The sequence below is a fragment of the Solanum dulcamara genome, chromosome 1 (genome assembly GCF_947179165.1).
Source record: "Solanum dulcamara chromosome 1, daSolDulc1.2, whole genome shotgun sequence".
In the NCBI taxonomy this organism is placed as follows: Eukaryota; Viridiplantae; Streptophyta; class Magnoliopsida; order Solanales; family Solanaceae; genus Solanum; species Solanum dulcamara.
This window is the reverse complement of record NC_077237.1, coordinates 83,927,244-83,952,086: the sequence shown is the minus strand read 5'-3', so window position 1 is coordinate 83,952,086 and position 24,843 is coordinate 83,927,244. Positions and strand designations below refer to the sequence as shown.

General features: G+C 34.9%; 1 protein-coding gene across 1 annotated transcript; it reads right to left on the bottom strand.

The window, feature by feature from the left end:
- Positions 1-14,308: 14,308 nt before the first annotated feature.
- Positions 14,309-15,291, bottom strand: LOC129895049 (uncharacterized). Its single transcript, XM_055970683.1, has 2 exons — positions 14,959-15,291; positions 14,309-14,917 (listed from the first exon to the last, which is right to left on the bottom strand). The coding sequence occupies exons 1-2, from the start codon at positions 15,289-15,291 to the stop codon at positions 14,309-14,311; spliced, it is 942 nt and encodes a 313-aa protein (XP_055826658.1).
- Positions 15,292-24,843: the final 9,552 nt, after the last annotated feature.

Sequence of the window (24,843 nt, the reverse complement as noted above, 5' to 3'; positions counted from 1 at the left end):
ACTTTTTAGTTTTTTTTTTTAAAAAAAAGTCTTTTACAAAAGTTTTTTTTTTTAAAAAAATCTTACTTCATCTATCCCCTCCCCCCACCTTTTCAACAATAATTTAGATACTATTTTCTAAAAAAAATAATATATTCTTATCCCACCCCACCTAACCTCAGCTCCCAATTTTTTTCTCTCATTTTGTGTTAGATATATACATATATTTTTAGAACAGTATTTTTTACTTGCAGCAAGACTTTTTTTAAATATTTTTTTTTATTTCTGTTATATTCAGTATGCAAGTAGAAAGAAATACTTTCCTAAAAACATATGTACATATCTAACACAAAATGAGAAAAATGTAAAAAAAGAAAAAGAAAGCAGAGAGTTAGATGAGATGGGTTAGAATTTTATTTTTTTAAACAACAAAAATAAGTTGAATTTTTTTTGGGAAAGAGTGGGTGGTTTGGAGGGGGGGAGGGGCAGAGGTGAAGTATGATTTTTTTTTTTGAATTTATAAAAGAAATTTTTTAGAAAAGGTGTGTGGGGGTAGGGGGGGGGGGGGTAGGTGGTGGAGTAGAGTAAGAAATGTATTTTAAATTTTATTTTTTAAAAATTAATTTCTTTTTTTGGGGATAGTAATAATTTAATCTTTAATTTTAACTAATACTAATAGTTTATTTAATATTTATCAAGGTAAAATATTTTATCCATATGGAATATTGTGTAGAAAGGTTTTTTCAAATAAAAAGAGAGTGTATTACACATACCATTGAAGTATGAAACTCACACACCCAATAGGTTAAATATGAAACTCAAAAAAAGATAATAGTTTATATGTATTTTTAGCACTTAACTTAAAAATATATTATGTATAAAAAATATTATTGTCACGATCCAAAATGGGTCATGAGTGGCACGCACACTTAACCTCCTAGGTGGGAGAACCAACGATACAAGCCTCAACTTATATTAGCGATTCAACTCATAAAACAAGACAATATTGCGGAAGTTCAAACTTATGAAAGTAAGAAATAACAATCTACAAGAGTCTACTACATAACATTCCCCAAAATCTAAAAGTCATCACATCAAGGACATCTAATTCTAAAATACTAAGTTTGGAAATATCAAACACCAAAATAAATAAATAACATAATGTGTCCAAAAACTAAGGACATCATGCCATGTCCGAGAGAATCCAACACGAGCTAGAAGGAATAGCTCATCCTGGAACCCGATGTGCTGGACACCGGCTAGAGCTGAGGTCGAAGACGATGTAACACTCGCTGCACTCCACAAATAAAACAAAGAAAAATGCAAGTAGGGGTCAGTACAAGACAACATGTACTGAGTAGGTATCATCGGCCGATTCAAAATAGAAATCAATATGCATAAAGTAATAGAGGAAAATCAACCATAACACTTAATAGGTGGCAACCAACAAGATCAAGATCAAGTGACAACACAATGAACCATTATATAATCAGTCAACAATATCAAAAGTATACATGAGGACCCAGGCCTCCACACCACGGTCTTTTGAGAAATGAGTTATTTGAGATTGGGTAGTATTAATTCATTTTAATATGTTTTCCTTTAATATTATCGTGTCGGAAAGTGACACCCGATCCAAATATACTGTGTCGGAATGTGACGTCCGATCCAAATATACCGTGTCGGAATGTGACACCAAATCCAAATGTACCGTGTCGGAACGTGACACCCGATTCAAATATAATTAATTTATCATTCTTTATTATCACATTCCACTTCATTAACAATATTTTATCAAAACTTTTTTATTCAAGGCATCACTTTTTATAAGACAAGTTCAAGATTATGGATTTCACGGTCTTGGTATTGCAGATCAATCACAACAACATATCAACCATTCGAACTACAACAATTAAATGCATAGTAAACTTCACACATTACTCAATGACTATCAATCGCTATTAAGAGTCTATCTATAATATAGAATAAACCATAACCTACCTCAACCAAAAAATCGAAAGTCAACAAGCTAATTCACCGGTGATTTTCCTTTCTTCGATGCCTCAGGACGTTCCCAATCTGTACAATATTCATAAGTAAACGACTTCATAGACACCCAAACTATAGATATATGTTTAACCTAGACCCAACAACTCACCCAATGCTATAATCAATTCCCTAAAACTCAAGTTTAGGATTAAGCCTCAATTCCCCCAATAACATAATCTAATGATATTCGTATAATATATTACACCTAATATTTAATTATCTATCTTAATATATCAAAACTTAAATTATAATGTGATAATTATAAGAAAAATCTGAAAAATCATGAAGAACAATTTGGACAGTGGCCAAAATTCCATGCGACGGACAATTTGCAGAAACAAATTCCCAACCCTAAAGGCACATGCCGCCACTAACCTTCAATTTCAAATCATTGCCTATCAATATACTAGCACTCTATATCATATATATATACACCATAATTTAGTGCTAACAATTAATGGTGGAAATAGAGGTACACATCTTACCTGAAGCAATTGGTTTTTCCTTATTCGGTTATTGTCGTTGCACAGGTGAGTTTAATAACTCACAGTTGTATTTATCTTTTCTTTTCTAAATCTCTTATGTATTAAAAGTGACAAAGTCTATTAACTTATTTTAATAAATATAGAATAAGTGGTATAGGGTATTAAATATATTACCAATTTAGTCCATTAATTAAATAAGTTATCTAAATTCACCTTTCAATTAAATAATCATAGTTATTGAATAGTCCAAAATATCCATTAAAATTTACGGAATGAGTCTTTTATGAAATAAAAAACTTTAGTTTTCAAAATGACCTAATGAGTCATTACAACTATACAAAATATATAAATTAAAAGTTATTTTTTTATAAATATATATTAAATTTTCAATACTTTTAATGAAATTGATCAAGCGGAATAAGAGTGTTAGTTGTTTATATCAATAATTAATGTGTATGACTTTTTGTAATGATAGACTCTAGCTGTATATTAGTTTGTAATTTTGGGAACGCATTTCGAGGAGGATCAGGTTTTGCCATGACTACTACTGCTTCGTATGTTTGTTTTACTACGTACTCGTATTAACTTATGGGTAAAAATTGGATGGTGATTTTCTAATCTCGAATAACAGAATGTGGACCATTTTAAAAAAGGATATGTGATTAAAAGAATATAGGTTAAAAGTGATTCAAAACGACATAATTGATAAGGCTAATTTTATTCATGAAAGAGTTGGAATCAAGATCATCAGAACTACGCGTGTACATGGACCGGGTTGGTTCAGATTTTTTACAAACCAAACCAAACCATTTATGTCGGGTTATTAAATCTATAAACCAAACCAAACCAATAAAAGTCGGATTTTTCGATATCAATTTTTCTCGGATTTTTTCGGGTTTTTTGGGTTTCTCGATTTTTCAGATTTTTTCGGATTTCTCGGGTTTTTCATAGTATCTAATAAAAAGCACAAAACAGTGATTCTTAAAAAGAGTTCTAATACAATATATCAACATATAAGATGGAGACAGAACACTGTTTGAAATTTTAACTTTATAATATAACTTTATAAGATGCTTTTTTTGTATATTATTTAGATGAGCTTCTCAAGTCCAAATCTAAATGTAAGAAAGAAAACAAAAATTATGAAAAATTTTAAAAAAATATTTATATATTACATTTTTAATAAATATTTTTATGTATAAGATAATTTAAAAGTAGTATATCTATAATCGGGTCGGTTTGGGTTCGGTTTGACTTTTTTTAGTTAAAACCAAACCAACCCTATAATGATCGGGTTTTTTTCCAAACACCAAACCAAGTCAAACCAAACCACTAGTCGGGTTTTTTTTCCGATTTGGTTCGATTTGTCGGTTTGGTGCGGTTTATCGGTTTGTCCTGTACAGCCCTAATCAGAACCATCAATGTTGTGATCGAAAGCATGAATCAGACATCAGGTTATGACCAGACAAAATAAAATTGAAATAAGTTCAGACTAGGTTACAATTGTTGTGGAAGAGTTCAAGATCTCCGTTATAAGATGCAAATAGTCATAAATTTTATGAGGACGAGATTCATAGATTTTGCTATTCTAGAGTTTACTGATAAATAATTTTAAGTCTTCTATGTATATCTACTCATTGTATGTCATTGAATTCTGATCCATTCAATGATAATACATCATTATTTCTTATGCTTAAACTCGTAAGCTCTGTTGTTCATTATTCTAATTCATATCAATAAAGATTAAGCTTATTCGTTGATTTTGGTTAGCTGTCGATATTTGACCTCAGGCTAATTTTATTCTTTCACTTTATAATTTTGGTTCGCTTTCACGATTATCATTTCTTCTGTCTTAATAAGGCGGAGAGAGTTATATTTAATGCGATTGGAGGCATTTTGGTTAAACAAGTTTCTTTTCTTTTTTGATAACTTTTTAATTCTAACTTTAAATATGTGACAAGTTTTAGACACAAGATTAAAAGACATTTTGGTACGTTCTACATATCTTTAATTTAACCCCACAAGATTCAAAAGTTTTTTTTTTTACTTTCTTAATTTCTGTTTCAAAATAAAATCAGACAAATAAATTGAAACATACGAATCAGAGTATCACTTTTCTTTCTCCGAGCAATAAAAATGAGTAAAATATTGCTACTATAATTTATCAACAACGACATGACTAAAGAGACGTTATGTTCTTCTCTGCAAGAAACGGGTTCGATTTGGATAAAAAGAAGTCTGAATACAGAGATTTTGTTGTTGGGATTTTGATTTATTTTTTTTATAATTATTTACTTTGTATTATCACAGTTGCACCACCTTATCTTATCTTCCCCACAAACTAACTTTAGTCTCCTTTTTAATTTATTTATTATTGAGTTCAAATTAATATATATTCTCATCGTAATGTTTTACACTATTAGGTCACCTTTACGTGTTGCAATATATTTCAAGTGACTTACATACACAAACTTAATAGGAGTGTAACTAAAAGCAGGCTGTCTGTTAATATGAATAACATGTAGTTATCTTTTTGACGAAAGATAGTGTAATAAGTTTCATATAAATTAGAACGAAAGGTATTGTTTATTGAAGCGATTTGCTATCAAAAGTCATAAGTGGTCCTATTGTCTATCTTCCTTTTCCACATGATTTTCATGTCTTCAATTGTCAGCTGGGGATTGCATCATTATTGACATGTTGAGCAATCAAACCATCACAAGAGATCATGCATGCCAATTATTTATACATTCCCCCGCCCCTCCCCCCCCCCCCCCCCCCAAAAAAAAAAAAAAAACTCTTGTGTTCTCACTTTCACATAGTACCTTTTTTTTGGAAAAGCCAAAAGCTTTTGACGTAGACAGGTTCGCTCTGTTCACCTCAGTTTGTGTCCGATTTGAGACTAAAAGTAGACGGGATAGCTATACCTTGCAGGCCTATCCGAAAGAAAATTTAGTATTTCTTGGTCGTGAATAATTGAACTAATTGTTTGTTGCTCAAGAATTCTTGTTTAAACAGTTCATATCATCAAAAAATTAAATTCTTCCATGTTTCACATGTAACATATTTTTCCATGGAACTAAGGTCCAACTATTTATATGGAAGAAACAAGCGCTTCCACGACTCTACTATCCAATCAATTTGTTGTTCTCTTTCGAGTTCGAGCTGCAAGTTAAGGGAAAATGAAGTCACAATAGAGTAACATGTTATTACATTTTAAGTAGACACATTGTGTAAATATTGGGTACACTGACATAGAGACAGCTTAATAGAATTGGTGGCTTAAAGTCATCAGAAACAACTGCTACTATCTCTGCACTTTTCACAGTAGAAAGCCTATGTGCTATTACTAATTTACTAGTACTGTTGTAAGTTTTCAGAGAATGAAGAACATAAAAATCTAATTTTCCTTGTTATTAAACAAGTGGAAGATAAGTTTGATAAACCAGTAAAAGAATATTGATGAAAGCAGAAAAACTACAAACTTCGTATAGAGTTTACAAGTTAACTGAAAATAAGAAACTATCTCCTAAAAATTAGGGATAAGAATGAAACTAATTAACTGCTAAACAGTAAATAACTGTTCTTCTAATAGATATAGAGAATTTGGACTGCTGCAGTTCTTATGCACTTTTCTAACACTCATCCCTGCTTTAAGAGCTGCAAACTCCAAGTTTTTGCCTGAGAAGTTGAAATTTGTTGCCCGATAAAGATTTAGTGAAGATATCAGCCAGCTGTTCCTCAGTTTTGGAATAGAGCAGAATAACGTCACCATTTTTTTGCACTTCCCTCGAGAAGAAAAGCTTGATGTTGAAGTATTTTGTCTTTGATGTTGAAGTATTTTGTCTTTCCATCAAATACAGGATTATGAGAAATTGCTATTGCAGATTGGTTGTCCACAAACACTTCAGTACCCTTTGTTTGATTCATGTGCAGATCAACAAATATTTTCCTCAACCACAACGCTTGATTCACTGCTGCTGTTGCAGCCACAAATTCTGCCTCTGCGGTGGATTGAGCCATAATGTCCTGCTTCTTTGAACACCATGAAAAAATCCTGAGCCAAGACTGAAGCAGCATCTAGATGTGCTCTTCATGTCATCCGCGGATCCAGCCCAATCACTATCAGAATACCCAAGTAGTTTCAGATGTAGTTTTTTTCTGGAACTTGACACCATAACTAATGGTACCTTTGATGTATCTGATAATTCATTTTGCTGCTTTTAGATGCACCTCACTAGCACAATGCCTAACCTCGATAGAGTGCTTACAACATACAAAATATCGGATCTTGTAGCTGTGAGATACATCAAACAACCGACTAAGCCTCTGAAGTACGTTTCCTCCACTATCTCTGCTCCATCATTCTTGCTTAGTTTCTCTTTTTTTGTTCATAGGGGTACTCATCTCCTTGCAATCTTTCATGCTAAACTTCTTGAGAATTTCCTTAGCATATTTATTCTAGGAAATGAAAACCTCATCTTGTCCCTGCTTGATTTCCATACCAAGAAAATAGGACATTAGACCAAGATCAGTCATCTCGAAGGCTTGCATCATTTCTTGCTTGAAATCTTCGATATGCCTTGTGTTGCTCCCTGTAACTCGTACATCATCCACATATATAGACACAACAAGGATATCAATGCCATTATATTTAACATAAAGAGTAGATTCTGACAAACTCTTCTCAAAGACTAAGCCAAGCAAATGGTCATCTATTCGACCATACCAGGCCTTTTGTGCTTGTTTAAGTCCATAAAGTGCCTTTCTTAGCCTATAAACTTTTCCATCCTTTCCTTTCACCATAAAGCCCTTGGGTTTCTCAACATAAATTTCTTCCTGAAGAAAACCATTTAGAAATGCTGATTTGATATCCATCTGGTACACTTTCTAGCCCAATTATGCAGCAAGAGCAAGAAGTAACCTGATCGTGTCAAGCCTAGCGACTAGTGAAAATGTATCAAAATAAGCCACACCGAAAAATTTGAGCATATCCCTTAACTACAAGTCTTGCTTTATGTTTGTTCACTGAACCATCAGTATTTAGCTTGGTTCTAAAGACCCATTTCAACCTAATAATCTTTTTGTCTTCAGGTTGATCAACAAGCTCCCAAGTCATGTTCTTCTCAATCATAAACAACTCTTCTTTCATTGCAGCCACCTATTTTTCATCATTTTTGGCTTCATTATACCCAGCAGGTTCACATACCGCTACATTGCATCTCTGATATATATCAGAGAGTTTTCGAGTACCTTTAACTGGTGAATGATCCACCATTTCATCCTGCCATGAGGGTGATATTTGTTTTTCAAAGACCTTGGCAGGAAACTTTTCTGCTTTGTCATAGGAGTTAAGGGAAAATTTCTTTGAGTCTTCCCAATACCACTCTTCATTCTCCATAAAATACACATCTCTAATGAAGATTATATTTTCAGTTTGTGGTTAGAAGACTTTATATGCCTTTGAAACTGAATTGAATCCAATAAAAATGCCTGGGACAGATTTTTTTATCCAGCTTATCTCGTTTAACCTGAGGAACATAGGAAAAACAGAGACAACCAAACACTTTAAGAAAATTTAAAGATGGTTTGAATCCATGCCAAGCTTCAAAAGGAGTTCGGTCTTTCACTGCCTTTGTGGGAAGCCTATTTTGGAGAAAAACTGATGTATTTGTTGCCTCTGTCCAAAATTTCTTTGGCAAGTTCTTCTCGTGCAACATGCATCTAGTCATCTCCATAATGTATCTGTTCCTTTTCTCACTTACTCTATTTTGTTGTGGAGTATAGGGAGTAGTAAGTAGATGATGAATCTCTACTTCCTCACATAACATGTTAAACTGTTGAGAAGTGTATGCAAGATAGTCAAAACGCGTTTTGAACGCGTAGTAAAAAAAAAGAACAAAACGCGTTTTGAACGCGTAGTCAAAAAGGGAACAAAACGCGTTTTGAACGCGTAGTCAAAAAGGGAGGTTCAATACGTGGATTTTACGCGTTTCTAGTTTCCTATAAATAGAAGACTTCTTGCCCTCATTTATCCCATCCCAGAAAGAGAGAGTAAGAATAAAAAGAGAGTTATACACCAAGATAAATATTGTAGTCTTGAGTGTCCTCTTTAGTAGTTGTTCCTTTTACAAGAGAGAAGTGTTAATTGTTGTTTTCTCCTTGTATTTGAGAGCTGTATACTCCATATTTTTATAGTGAGATCCTTCTACCCCGTGGTTTTTCCCTTCTATCAGTTAGAGGGGTTTTCCACGTAAAATTCTCGTGTCTAATTTATTTTTATTATTTTCATCATATCAAACTTTAGTTGTGGTGCTTCCTCCCCCCAACAGTGGTATCAGAGCCCTCGATTATTCTGTCTGTTTTATGCGAAGGTACTATTTGTGAATAGTAAATTTGGTGAACAGTACTATTCACGTGAATAGTAAATTTCGGTGACGGTACAGTTTGTCACGATTGTTCGCAAAAATATTCAGAAACGATCTAAAAGGGTGTGAAGCAAATAACAATGTCGAGTACAACAAAGTTTGACGTTGAGAAATTCAATGGAACTAATTTCTCATTGTGGAAAATGAAAATAAAAGCAATACTGAGAAAAGACAATTGCTTAGCTGCAATTGAAGGCAGGCCCACAGACTTTGTTGATGACAGCAAGTGGAACGACATAGACAGCAACGCAGTTGCTGATCTACACTTGGCACTAGCTGATCAAGTATTGTCTAGTGTGGCGGAAAAGCGGACGGCGAAGGAAATATGGGATACTCTTACGGGGTTGTATGAGGCCAAGTCTTTACATAATAAAATCTTCTTAAAAAGAAGATTGTATACTCTTCGAATGGCAGAGTCCATGTCAGTTACTGAACACATCAATACTTTGAATACTCTGTTTTCGCAACTTACAACAATGGGTTGCAAAATAGAGGGGACTGAACGTGCGGAGCTTCTACTTCAAAGTCTGCCTGACTCGTATGATCAACTCATCATCAACCTGACGAACAATACAGACAGTCTAGTTTTCGATGAAATTGCAGCTGCTGTCTTGGAAGAAGAAAATCGGCGCAAAAATAAGGAAGACAAACAAGCAAGTTCGCAACAAGCTGAAGCTTTGATGATGGTGAGAGGAAGACCAACGGAACGTGGCCCCAGTGGGAGTCACAATCATGGAAGATCTCAATCAAGAAGTAAGAAGAATATCAAGTGCTACAACTGTGGCAAGAAAGGGCACTTCAAGAAAAATTATCGGTTCAAGAAGAAGAGTGAACACCCTGAGCCATCAAATGCTCAAGGGAATGTTGCATGTACCTCGGATGATGGCGATATTTTATGTAGTGAGGCAATATCAAATAATGAAGGCAGAAAACGTTTCGCTGATGTCTGGATCATGGACACAGGAGCAACATGGCACATGACTTCCAGGAGAGAATGGTTCCATCAATATAATCCTATCTCAAGAGGGTCTGTGTTCATGGGAAACGATCATGCTTTGGATGTTATTGGTATTGGGTCCATCAAAATAAAGATGTATGATGGCACGGTTCGCACCATCCAGGAGGTACAACATGTAAAAGACTTGAAGAAGAATTTATTGTCTTTAGGACAACTAGATGATAATGTATGTTCATATAAGACTCATGGTGGAGTCATGAGAATATCCAAAGGAGCGCTTGTAGTAATGAAAACGGAAAAACTTACGGCAAATCTATATGTGCTTAAAGGTGAAACACACCAAGAAGGAGAAGCATCAACCGCATCAGCAAGTTCATTTGAAGAATCAACGATGATGTGGCATCGTAAACTTGGCCATATGTCGGAACGAGGTTTGAAGATTCTTGCTGAGCAAAAACTTCTTCCAGGGCTCAAAAAGGTTTCACTACCCTTTTGTGAGCATTGTATTACCAGTAAGCAAAATAGACTGAAGTTTAGCAGTTCCTCTGCTAAAAGCAAGGAAATACTAGATCTGGTTCACTCTGATGTCTGGCAAGCACCGTTGGAGTCTCTAGGAGGAGCAAAATATTTTGTGTCATTTATCGACAATTACTCCAGGAGAAATTGGGTGTATCCAATCAAGAGGAAGGCAGATGTTTTTTCAGTTTTCAAAGAATTCAAAGCGTGGGTGAAACTTGAATTTGAGAAAAAGATCAAGTATTTGAGGACAGATAATGGAGGAGAATACACTGGTGATGAATTTAATAACTTCTGTAAACAAGAAGGTATTAAACGGCAGTTCACGGTGGCATATACTCCACAACAAAATGGAGTAGCAGAGCAGATGAACAGAACCTTGTTGGAACGGACAAGAGCTATGTTGGCAACTGCAGGGTTGGAAAAACTATTCTGGGCAGAAGCAGTCAAAACTGCCTGTTATGTGATCAATCGATCACCATCAACCGCAATTGATCTAAAAACGCCAATGGAGATGTGGACAGGAAAACTAGCTGATTATTCTCGCTTACATATATTCGGAAGTCCTGCTTATGTTATGTACAACACCCAAGAAAAATCAAAATTGGATCCAAAATCCAGGGAATGCATTTTCTTAGGGTATGCTGATGGAGTCAAGGGGTATCGCTTGTGGGATCCCACAGCCCGCAAGGTGGTAATCAGCAGGGATGTTGTATTTGTTGAAAACAAGATACAAGCAAAAGAAGGTAGCACTTCAAAAGAAAAATCAGAGACTACTACAGTTGAAGTTGAAGAAATAGAAGAAGTTCCAGTTTCTTCTGAAGCAGCACCAGAGCACGAAGAACAAGAGCAAGCTGAGATCGAAACTCCAGAAGTTCGACGGTCAACTAGGGAGAGAAGAGAACCAGCTTGGCACTCAGATTATTCTATGGAGAGTAATATTGTATACTGTCTATTAACAGAAGATGGAGAGCCTTCAACCTTTCAAGAAGCTATGAAAGGCCAAGAATCATCTCTGTGGGTGGCAGCAATGCAAGAAGAAATTGAAGCTCTCCATAAAAATAAAACATGGGATCTTGTTCAATTACCACAAGGAAGGAAGGCCATTGGAAATAAATGGGTCTACAAGATCAAACGCAATGGTAATGATCAAGTGGAGAAGTATCGTGCAAGATTGGTGGTGAAAGGATTCGCTCAGAAAGAAGGTATAGACTTCAATGAGATATTTTCTCCGGTGGTTCGACTCACAACAATTCGAGTGGTCCTGGCAATGTGTGCTACATTTGACTTGTACTTGGAGCAGTTAGATGTCAAAACTGCATTTCTTCATGGAGAACTTGAAGAAGAAATTTATATGCTCCAACCAGAAGGTTTTGAAGAACAGGGAAAAGAGAACTTGGTTTGCAGGTTGAACAAATCTCTATACGGTCTCAAACATGCGCCGAGATGTTGGTATAAGAGATTTGATTCCTTCATTATAAGCCTTGGATACAACAGACATAGTTCAGATCCTTGTGTTTATTACAAGGGATTTGGTGATGAAGATTTTGTTATTTTGCTGTTGTATGTTGACGACATGTTGGTAGCAGGCCCCAACAAAGATCGTCTCACAAATTTAAAGGCACAGTTGGCTAGGGAGTTTGAAATGAAGGACTTGGGACCAGCAAGCAAGATTCTAGGGATGCAAATTCACCGAGACAGAGATAATAGGAAGATTTGGCTTTCTCAAAAGAACTACTTGAAGAAAATCTTGAGACGCTTCAAGATGCAAGACTGTAAGTCAATTTCTACCCCACTTCCTATTAATTTCAAGTTATCCTCAAGTATGTGTCCTAGCAATGAAGCAGAGAGGATGGAGATGTCTCGAGTACCGTATGCATCAGCAGTGGGAAGTTTAATGTTCGCTATGGTATGTACAAGACCTGACATTGCACAAGCAGTGGGAGTGGTTAGTCGATACATGTCTAATCCTGGTAGAGAGCATTGGAATACTGTTAAGAGGATCCTGAGATACATCAAGGGTACCTCAGATGTTACAATGTGTTATGGAGGATCAGATTTTACTGTTAAAGGTTATGTTGATTCAGATTATGCAGGTGATCTTGATAAAAGTAAGTCCACCACAGGTTATGTGTTTACTCTTGCTGGAGGAGCTGTAAGCTGGGTTTCAAAACTGCAATCTATCGTGGCTATATCTACGACGGAAACAGAATATGTAGCAGCTACACAAGCTAGCAAAGAAACAATATGGATGCAGATGTTACTGGAGGAGCTCGGGCACAAACAAGAGAAGATTGCTCTGTTTTGTGACAGTCAGAGCGCTTTGCATCTTGCAAAGAATCCGGCATTTCATTCAAGGACAAAGCACATACGAGTTCAGTATCACTTTGTTCGTGAGAAGGTGGAAGAAGGCAGTGTGGATATTCAGAAAATTCACACTAATGACAACCTGGCAGATATGTTTACGAAGCCGATCAACAGTAACAAGTTCATATGGTGTCGATCTTCTATTGGCCTAGTAGAAACATAACATTGCAGTAATTGGGTAGAAAGGATGGTGTGAAGACTTAATTGATTCTCAATTAAATCTTCAAGTGGGAGAATGCAAGATAGTCAAAACGCGTTTTGAACGCGTAGTCAACAAAACGCGTTTTGAACGCGTAGTAAAAAAAAGGAACAAAACGCATTTTGAACGCGTAGTCAAAAAGGGAACAAAACGCGTTTTGAACGCGTAGTCAAAAAGGGAGGTTCAATACGCGGATTTTACGCGTTTCTAGTTTCCTATAAGTAGAAGACTTCTTGCCCTCATTTATCCCATCCCAGAAAGAGAGAGTAAGAATAAAAAGAGAGTTATACACCAAGATAAATATTGTAGTCTTGAGTGTCCTCTTTAGTAGTTGTTCCTTTTACAAGAGAGAAGTGTTAATTGTTGTTTTCTCCTTGTATTTGAGAGCTGTATACTCCATATTTTTATAGTGAGATCCTTCTACCCCGTGGTTTTTCCCTTCTATCAGTTAGAGGGGTTTTCCACGTAAAATTCTCGTGTCTAATTTATTTTCATTATTTTCATCATATCAAACTTTAGTTGTGGTGCTTCCTCCCCACAACAGTGTATTCCCTTTCATTATCTGTTCTTATGGACTGGATTTTACAATCAACTTCATTTTCTACTTTTGCTTTGAACTTTCGAAAGACATTAGCAGCATCTGACTTATGCTTGAGAAAGTAAATCCAGCAAATGGGGGTTAGATCATCAACAAAAATGATATAGTAAAGACTACCTTTTAGTGATGGAGTCCTTTGAGGTCCTGCTATATCAGTATGAATTAGTTGCAATTTGTTTGAGGCTCTCCAAGTTGTCTTTGGAAATGGAAGTCTGTGTTATTTTTCATATTGACATGCTAGACAATTTGAAGAATTTACTTCTAAAAAAAAGCAAGTCCTTAACTATTTTTGCTTTTTGCCTTTTAAGCAACCCTTCATAGTGATAATGTCCGAGTCTCTTGTGCCATCCTTCTGCAACACTTTCTTTGGCTGAAAAAACACATGCTCCTCCTCAAATGGATCTAATGAGAAACTTTTGCCTCTCATTCTTACTTTAAACATTTCTTGATCTGAAGCATCCTTAATCAAGCAATGTTTATCTTCAAAATTTAATTTATAGCCTTTTTCCATCAATTGACCAACACTAAGCAAGTTTTGATCTATGTCAGGTACATAAAGCACATCAACAATTGTTTTAGTACCTAAATGACTTGGAGTAATTATGTTTCCTTTTCCTTTTACAGGAAGATGGTCGCCATTACCTTTTCTAACTTCAGAAATGGTCGTGGGCTTCAATTCCTTGAAGAGAGACATATCATTTTTCATGTGATTAGTGCATCCACGGTCAATCAACCAACACTCGCTTTATGATCTTCTTGAAAAACATGTAGCAACAAAGAGTTGATCTTCTTTCTCTCCATTAACAATCTGAGCCTCTGCTTCTGTTGCCGACCATTGTTCTTACAAATGACAGCTTCATGCCCAAATTGCTGGCATTTACTACATTTAGCATCAGGCCTTCTCCAACATTTGTATGGTGGATGGAATTCCTTGTTACAATGCTTACAAGGAGGATAACTTTTCTTTGAGTTTCCAACTTTTCCTTTGGTAGTACTCGTTGGAATGCCTTCACCATTCTTTTTGTTCTTCTTCTCTCTGTTTTTGCCTCCATCTTGAGTCTTGGCAAATAATGCTCCCTCAGTATTTCCTTCTTCTCTCATAACCCTTCGTTGTTCTTGAGCCTGCAAAGCATTCAACAACTCTGCGAAGGTGATCTTGGACAGATCCTTAGTATTTTCCAAAGTAGTTATAGTTGCTTCAAATCTTTCCGGCACAGTAACCAGAATTTTTTCTACAATACATGAATTATTGAACAAGGAACCAAGCAATCTTACCCTGTTTGCTGTGTTCAAGAGCCTTTCAGAGTAGTCTTTGATGGTTTCAGTTTCTTTCATCTTCTGCATCTCGAAGTCTCTTGTAAGATTTAGCACTTGCATACCTCTGATTCTTTCATGCCCTGCATATTCTGCCTTGAGATAATCCAGATGTCATTGGCTGACTTTAGAGACATAATTCGAGTGAAAATGGAAGAAGTTACTGCTGAAAATAAACAAGCCTCTGCCTTTGATTTTCTGGTTTTCTTATCTTTATGGTTCTTGATCTGGGCCATTGTAGGATTGTTAGGCAACGGGGAAACTTCATAATCCTCTTCGACTGCCTCCCACATATCCATGGCATCTAGATAAGTTTCCATCCTTACCGCCCAAATCTGATAGTTATCACCAATAAAAACGAGTGGTGTCATTACTGAAAAACTTGATTCTGCCTCCATGATTGATAAACTTGCCTTGTTGATTTAAATCCTGACTTTGATGAAACACCCATAGATCCCTCAAGAAATAAGTGATCTGATACTAATTGTAAGTTTTCAGAGAATGAAGAAAATAAAAATCTGATTTTCCTTGTTATTAAACAAGTGGAAGATAAGTTTGATAAACCAGTAAAAAATTATTGATGAAAGCAGAAAAAGTACAAACTTCATTACAAATCCAGACTAATTTATAGAGTTTACCAATTAACTGAAAATAAGAATCTAACTCCTAAGGATTAGGGATAAGAATGAAACTAATTATCTACTAAACAGTAAATAACTATTCCTCTGATAGATACAGAGAACTTAGACTGCTGCAGTTCTTATGCACTTTTCTAACAACTATCCTGCCTCTCATCAGAGAATCCATAGCATCCTATAAGCATTGACACATCATGTTAACAAATAGCTTCTAATAAATTGGAAAGTAAAATAAACAATCAAAATACTTGGATTAAACGCTTAGAGGCGGAGCCAGGATTCCAACTTCATGAGTTCTAAACTCTATGATAGCGACAACAGGTGTTAGTAACCATATGAGGAGAAGTGGCATGCGTAGGCAGTTATTGGGTGCACGGAGATTTTTGATTACGAGATACTCGCATGTCAACTTCCAGGATGATGAGAACACGAATTCAATCCCAATAAGTGCAGTTGTTAGGTTTAATCTTAGAGCTTATGATATGTTGGTTGTTGCTGCATTTTTAATGATTTGAGTGTCTTCTGATAGCCTGCTTAACAGTTATCCCGTTCGAGTCACATCAAAGAAGGATATCACCTATAATAAGAACTATAATTCATCAAGCAGAAACTAAGTTCTTAATGGACATTAAATGCAGCTCAACAATGAACCATGGCATTTTTCTATATATCTTCATGGCCTTAGTCATGTCAAACTTTATTAAAAAAGAAGTGATTGAGTGTAATTATTGATAAGATTAAAGAAACTCTTCTGAAGGTAGAGTTAGAAGGAAGCTCTTCCTAAGTGGTATCAAATCTTAGATATTATGTCTATTAAGAAAGAGAACGATTATAATAGGTACTTGACAGATGCTAAACTAAATGGCAGAATTTGAAAAGGCAGAGATTTCCCTACCCGGTAACAACTATCAAGATAATAGCCAATATCATGTGTTTCACGGCTTCTAATGCTTCAAGCCGAAATACGATTATATACATTCTCATAGTGAGAAGGGGGCACTCGGGCCTATCTAAAACTGCAATTTAGTAACTGCAGCAGTTTTCTACCCCTGCTAATGAATTTTCTATTACATCATAAGCAGTGTGGATCATGGAGAGGCTATACCTACTGCTCCTCTAGGTCATTACGGAGGGTCTTGTAAAGGTTTTACGGAAAAAAGGACCCAAAATCCATTTCATCAAAAAATTGGGAAAATCACCTAATTCATGTTGAGGGGTCCTTCCTAAATGCTAAAAAATTGGCACAGATAATGACGAGGCTATACGTACTAATATCGTAGGTCATTATGGAGAATCTTTGAGAAAAAATGTCTAAAAGACAGTTCACCAAAAAAATTTATTGACTAACACACAAAACACTGAGAAAATCGTCTAATTCATGTTTAGTTGACCCTAAATGCTAAAAGATGGCGCGTATAATGGTGAAACAAATGAAAAAATAGAAAAATTCACTTAGTTCCTATTGAGTGACCTCTAAATGCTGAAACAAATGGCGTAAGTCATGGCGAGGCTATACGTGCTGCTCCCCAGGTCATCACAGAGGATCCAATTAAGGTTTTGCAAAAAAAAGTGCACAAATGCCAGTTTACCAAAAAAAATTATTGTTTAACACATACGAAAACGAGAAAATCGCTTAATTCCTTTTTACTGACTCTTGAATTCTAAAAAATTGGCGTAGATAATGGAAAGAATATACATACTGCTCCAAGGGGTCATTACAAAGGGTCTTGTAAAGGTTTTATAAAAAAAAAAAGAAGTCAATTTATCAAAAATTCGTTGACTAACTCAAAAAAAAAATTGACTAACACACATGATTCTTGTTGGGTGGCTCCTAAATGCTAAAAAAATTGCGTGGATCATGACAAAACATTACATACTTCTCCCCCAAGTTATTATGGAGGATCTTATTAAAATTTTACAAAAAAAGTGTATTAAAGCCAGTTCACCAAAAAATTCACTGACTAACACATATGAAAAACTCAAAAAAATGCCTAATTTCTGTTGAGTTGGCCCTAAAGCTAAAAAATGGCACGGATAATAGCGAGCCTTTTTGTATTGCTCTCCCAAATCATTAAGGAGGGTTAAGTAAACGTTTTTTTAAAAATTGTGTAAAAATAATTTCATCAAAAAATTCATTGAATACATGATAAACTGAGGATTCGGCTAATTCATATTGAGTGACTTTAAATTCTAAAATATTGGGTACTTCTCTCCTAGGTCATTACAGAGGGTCCTGTAAAAGTTATACAAAAAAGGGCCCGAAAGTCAGTTCACCAAGAAATTTATTGACTATATCATACCCAAAAAGTGAGAAAATTGCTTAACTCTATTGAGTGGCCCCAAAATGCTAAAAAAATAGTGTGGATCATAGCGGGGTTATACATATTGCTAAAAAATAGCGTGGATCATGATGAGACTATATCTACTGATCCCCTAGATTATTACAGAGGGCCCTATAAATGTTTTGCAAAAAAAGTGCTCGAAAATAGTTCACGAGAGTAACACGCACGAAAAACTAAGAAAATCACCTTATTTCTATTAAGTAGCCCTAAATGCTAAAAAGATGGCGTAGATCATGCTGAGGTAGTACGCACTGCTTCCCAGGGTCATTATGGATGGTCTTGTCCGAAATTCAGTTCACCAAAAAATTCATTCACTAACACATACAAAAAATTGAGAAATCGCCTAAATCATGTTGAGTGACCGCTAAATGTTAAAATATTAGCATAGATTATGGAGAAGATATACTTAACGCTCCCCGAGGTCATTACAGAAGATCATGTAAAGATTTTGCAAAAACAAAAGCCCAAAAACCAGTTAACCAAAAAATTCACTGACTATTAGATATGAAAGAAACTAAGAAAATGACTTAATTCCTGTTTAGTGGCCCCTAATGCTAAAAAAATAGTCTGTGTCATGGTGACATTATACGTATTGTTCTTCCAGGTCATTACATAAAGTCCTGTAAAGATTTTGCAAAAAAGTGCTCGAAATTCAATTCACCAAAAAAATTGATTGAATAACACACGAAAAACTAAGAAAATTGTCTAATTCTTGTTGAGTAACCTAAATGCTAAAAGCAAATGACGCAGATCATGGAGAGACTATATTTTACTCCTCCTTGGTCATTACAGAGGGTCCTATAAGGGTTTTGCAAAGAAAATGCCCAAAAGTTGTTTACCAAAATATTCATTAATTAGCACACACGAAAAATTTAAGAAAATCACATAATTCTTATTAAATGGCACTTAAATGATAAAACAAATGGCGTGGATATTGGCAATCCTATACGCGTTGCTACTCCAAGACATCATAGAGGGTCCAAACAAGGTTTTGCAAAAAAAAAATTACTCAAAAGCCAGTTCACAAAAAATTCATTGACTAATACATATGAAAAAAGAGAAAATCGCTTAATTCTTGGTTAGTTACCCCTAAATTCTAAAACATTAAGTAGAGCATTGAAATATATACGTACTACTCCACCAGGTCATTATGAAAGGCTTTGTAATGGTTTTGCAAAAAAAAAATCCCCGAAAGATAGTTTATAAAAAAATTCCTTGACAAACACACACGAAAAATATAAAAATCTATTGATTCCTGTAGGTGGCTCCTAAATGCTAAAAAATATAGCATAAATCATGACAAAACTATACATCACCTCGGGTCATTGCGGAGATTCTTGTAAAGGTTTTACAACAAAAGCTGCCCGAAAGGCAGTTCACCAAAAAATTCACCGACTAACATACACAAAAAACTTAAAAAATGGTCTAATTACTGTTAAGTGGCCATTAAATGCTAAAACGTGACGTGAATTATGACAAGGTTGTACATACTACTTCCTTAGATCATTACGGAGAATCATGTAAAGGTTTTGTAAAATAAGGGCCTGAAAGTCAATTCACCAAAAAATTAATTTACTAACACACTTAAAAAATTGAGAAAATCGCCTAATTCTTATTGGGTGACTCCGAAATGTTTTTAAAATGATGTGAATCATGACGAGACTATATGTACTACTGCCTCAGATCATTAGAGGGTCTTATAAAGGTTTTGCAAAACGTAGAATTCTTCTAATTCGTATTGAGTGATCCCTAAATGCAAAAACAATTGGTGTAGATCATGGAGAGTTTATACGTATTTCTCCTCCAAGGTTATTACGAACGGTCCTGTAAAGATTTTGCAAAAAGGATCTCGAAATCCAGTTCACCAAAAATTCATTGATTAATACACACAATAATTAAGAAAATGACCTAATTCCTGTTGAGTGACCTCTTAATGTTAAAATAATTAAGAGGATCATAGAGAGGTTATATATTCTAGTCCTCAGAACATTACAGAGGTTCATGTAAAGGTTTTGCACAAAAAAATTCTGAAAGCTAGTTCACCGAAAAAATTTATTTACTAACACACACGAAAAAATTAAGAAAATTACTTAATTTTTTTGTTGAATAGAGAGGTTATTAATTTTTTCGAAAGTTAGTTCACCAAAACATTCATTGACTAGTACACATTGAAAAATTTAAAAAATTATCTAATTCCTGTTGACTAAACCTAAATGCTAAAAAAGGTGCACATCATGGGGTTACTATATGAACTGCTACCCCAAGTCATTACGGAGGGTCATGTATGTAAAAGAAAAGTGTCTGAAAGTCAGTTTTCCTAAAACTTCAATGATTAACACACACGAAAACTAAGAAAATTGTCTACGTCCTATTAAGGAGCCCATAAATGCTAAAATATTGTGTGGATAATGGCGAGACTATAAGTACTTTTTCCCCAGGTCATTTCGGATGGTCCAATAAAGATTTCACATAGAAACGAGCACGAAAGGCAATTCACGAAAAATTTAAATTGACTAACACACACAAAAACTGAAAAAATTTGCTAATTACTATTGAGTGCCCCCAAAATACTAAAAAAATGGCACAGAAAATGGCGAGGCTATGCGTACTGCTCTCCATATCATTACGTAGGGTTCTATAAAAGATTTGCAAAAAAAGTCTCCGAAAACTAGTTTACCAAAAAATTTATCAACTAACACATACGAAAAAACTAAACAAATCACATAATTCCTGTTGAGTGCCCCTAAATGCTAAAAATAATAACACGGATCATGGAGACGCTATATTTATTGCTCCCCTATATCATTATATAGGTCCTGTAAAGGTTTTGCAAAACAATTGTCCTAAATCTAATTCATCAAAAAAATCATTGATTAACACACACGAAAAATTAAAAAAATATCCCAATTCCTATTGAATGTCCCTTAAATACTAAAAAAAAAAAGCGTGGATCATAGCGAAACTATAGACATTGTTACCCCATATCTTTAGGGTCTAGTAAAGGTATTGCAAAAAAAGTGCCCAAAAGGTAGTGCACCAAACAATTTATTGAATAACACACAAAAAAAAAATCTCTTAACTTCTGTTGATTAGCCCTTAAATGCTATAAAATGGGGTGAATCATGGCGAGGCTATAAGTGTTGCTCACTCAAGTTATTACGGAGGGTCATTTAAAGGTTTTACAAAAAGGTACCCAAATTTCAGTTCACCAAAAAGATTATTGACTAACATACACAAAACATGATAAAATCACCTAATTCTATTGAGTGAACACTAAATGCTAACAAAATCGCATCGATCATGGCGATGCTATACGTACTGATCTCTCAGGTCATTACGGAGGGTCCTTTAGAGATTTTTCAAAAAAAGGGCATGAAAGTTGATTCATCAAAACATTCATTGACTAACATACACGAAAAACTGAAAAAATCATCTAATTTTTGTTGAGTGGTCCTAATTGCAAAAAAAAGGTGTGGATCATAAAAAGGCTATAAATACTTGTTCCTAGGTCATTACGGAGGGTTCTTTAAGGTTTTTCAGAAAAATGCTCGAAAATATTTCACCAAAAAATTTATTGAATAACACATACGAAAAAATTGAGAAAATCGCACAATTCTTGTTAACTGCCCCCTAAATGCTAAACAATGGCGTGTATCATGGCGAGGTTATATGTACTAATCCCTCAAATAATTACAGAGTGTATTGTAAAAGTTTTGCGAAAAAAAGGTCTTAAAGACACTTTACCAAAAAATTCATTAACTAAAACACACAAAAAACTGAGCAAATCACCTGATTAATATTGGTGCCCCTTAAATGCTAGTGCGGATAATGGCGAAGCTATACATACTGCTCCCCCAGGTTATTAGAGTGGGTCTTATTAAGATTTTACAAAAAAAAAGTTCCCAAAATATAATTCACCATTAAATTTATTGACTAACACACAAAAAACTCAGAAAATTACATAATTTCTATTGAGTTGCCCCTAAATGCAAAAAAATACGTGGATAATGGCGAGGATATAAAGTTGTATCATGACGAGGGTATACATACTTTTCTCCTAGGTCATTATAGTGTATCCTATAAAGATTTTACAAAAAAAAAAAAGCTCGAAAGCCAGTACACTAATAAATTCATTAACGAACACACATGAAAAACTTTTAAAAATTGCTTAATTCTTGTTAATGGTCCCTAAATGCCAAAAAAATGGTGTGGATAATAGAGAGTCTATGCGTACTTCTCCCCTTGGAGATTAAGTATGGTCCTGTAAGGATTTTACAAAAAAAAGTGTCTAAAAGGCAGTTCACCAAAAAGTTCATTGACGAACACAAGGAAAATTAAGAAAATTGTTAATTCTTATTAAGTGACTCCTAAATGCTAAAAGATAGCGTGGATCATAGTGAGGCTAAAAGTACTTCTCCCCTAGGTAATTACGGAGGATCCTATAAAGGTTTTGCAAAAAAGGTGCTCAAAAGTCTGTTTACCAAAAAAACCATTGACTTAAAACATAGAAAATTAAGAAAATTGTCTAATTCATGTTGAATGGCCCCTAAATGTCAAAAATGGCGTGGATCATGGAAAGAATATGTATACTTCTCCCCCATGTCATTATGAAGAGTCTTATAAGGGTTTTTCACAAAAAGTGTGCGAGAGTCAGTTCACCAAAAAATTCATTAACTAACACACACGAAAAATTAAGAAAATCGACTAATTCCTATTAAAAGGCCCTAAATACTAAAAAATGATGTGGATCATGGAGAGGCTATAAGTATTTCTCCCCTAGGTCATTACAGAGGAATCTATAAATGTTTTTCATAAGTGCCTGAAAGTTAGTTCACAAAAAAATTCATTGACTAACACACACGAAAACTAAGAAAATCGTCCAATTACTGTTGAGTACCCCTAAATGCTAAAAATAGTGTAGATCATGGCTATATGTACATCTACCCCAAGTCATTTCTAAGGGTCATGTAAAGGTTTTGCAAAAAAAATGCCCGAAAGTCAGTTCACTAAAAAAATTCATTGACTAATACATACGAAAAACTGAGAAAATCATTTTATTCCTGTTGAGTGGCCTCTAAATGTTAAAAAATGACATGGATCATAGTGAAAATATGCGTACTGTTCTCACAGGTCATAATGGATGGTCATGTAAAAGTCTTACAAACAAAGGGCCCAAAGCCAGTTCACCAAAAAAATTGTTGGCTACACACAAGGAAAAAAAAATCGTCTAATTCCTACTGAGTGACTCCTAAATGCTAAAATATTGCACGTATTATGGCGAGGCTATATATACTTATCCCCAAGCTAATATGGAGGGTCATATAAAGATTTTGTAAAGAGAGTGGAACTCATTGACTAAACACATGAAAAACTAAGAAAATTGCTTAATTTCTATTGACTGGCTTCTAAATGCTAGAAAAAATAGCGCGGATCATGGCGAGTCAATACGTACTACTTTCCCAGGTCATTACGGTGGGTCTTGTAAAAAATGTGTCTGAAAGTCAATTCACCGAAAAATTGATTGATTAACACACAATAAAAACTGAGAAAACATCTAATTCCTATTGAGTAACCCCTAAATTCAAAAAAATATAGTGTGGATCATGGCAAGATTATACGTATTGCTCCCCTAGGTCATTACGAAGGATCTTGTAATGCTTTTTTTTAAGAAAAATGGCTCGAAAATCAATTCACCAAAATATTTATTGACTAACGCATTCGAAAAACTAAGAAAATTGTTTAATTCTCTTAAATGGCCCTTAAATGTTAAAACAATGGTGTGGATCATGACGAGGCTAGACCTACTGCTCCCCTAGGTCATTAAGGATAGTCCTATAAAGTTTTTTCAGAAAAAGTGTCTGAAAGCCAGTTCATCAAAGAAATCATTGAGTAGCACACAAGAAAAATTGAGAAAATCGCCTACTTTCTGTTGAGTGGCCCCTAAATGGTAAAAAATAGTCTGGATTATGGCGAGGCTAAACGTACTGCTTCTCAAGGTCATTACAAAAGGTCTTGTAAAGGCTTTACACAAAAGGACCCGAAAAACCAATTCACCAAAAAATTCATTGACTAACACACGGGAAAAATTGAGAAAATCACTTAATTCATGTTGAGTGGCCCCTAAAATGCTCAAAAGAATAATATGAATCATGGCGAGGCTATATATACTTCTCTCTAGGTCATTGCAGAGGGTCTTATAAAAGTTTTTTTTAAAAAAGGGCCAGAAAGTCAGTTCATCAAAAATTTCATTAACTAACACAAACGAAAAACTAAGAAAATCGTCTAAATCCTGTTGAATGGCCTCTAATTGCTAAAAAAATGACGCGGATCATGGCGATTATATACATACTATTCCCCGAAGTCATTATGGAGGGTCCTATAAAGGTTTTGCAAAAAAAAAGTGTCCGAAAACCAGTTCACTAAAAAATTTATTGACTAATACACACGGAAAACAAAGAAACGCCTAATTTCTGTTGAGTGACCCATAAATGCTAAAATAAATTGTATGGATCATGGAGAGAATATACTTATTTCTCCCCCTAGTTATTACGAATGAACCTGCAAAGATTTTTCCAAAAAAGACTCGAAAGTCATTTCACCAAAAATATATTCATCGACTAACACAAACGAAAAACTGAGAAAATCGTCTAATTTCAATTGAGTGGCCCGTAAATGCTTAAAATATGGGGTGGATCATGGCGAAATTATACATACTTCTCCCCCAGTTAATTCTGGAGGATCGTGTAAAGGTTTTGCAAAAAAGTGCCCGAAAGTTAATTCACCAAAAAATTTATTGACTAACACGCACAAAAATTGAGAAAATCGCTTAATTTCGTTTGACTCGCACCTAAATGGTAAAAAATGACGCGGATCATGGCGAGGCTATACGTACTGCTTTGACAGATCATTACGGAGGGTTCTGTAAATGTTTTATAAATAAATGTTTTATAAATAAGTGTCTGAAAGTTAG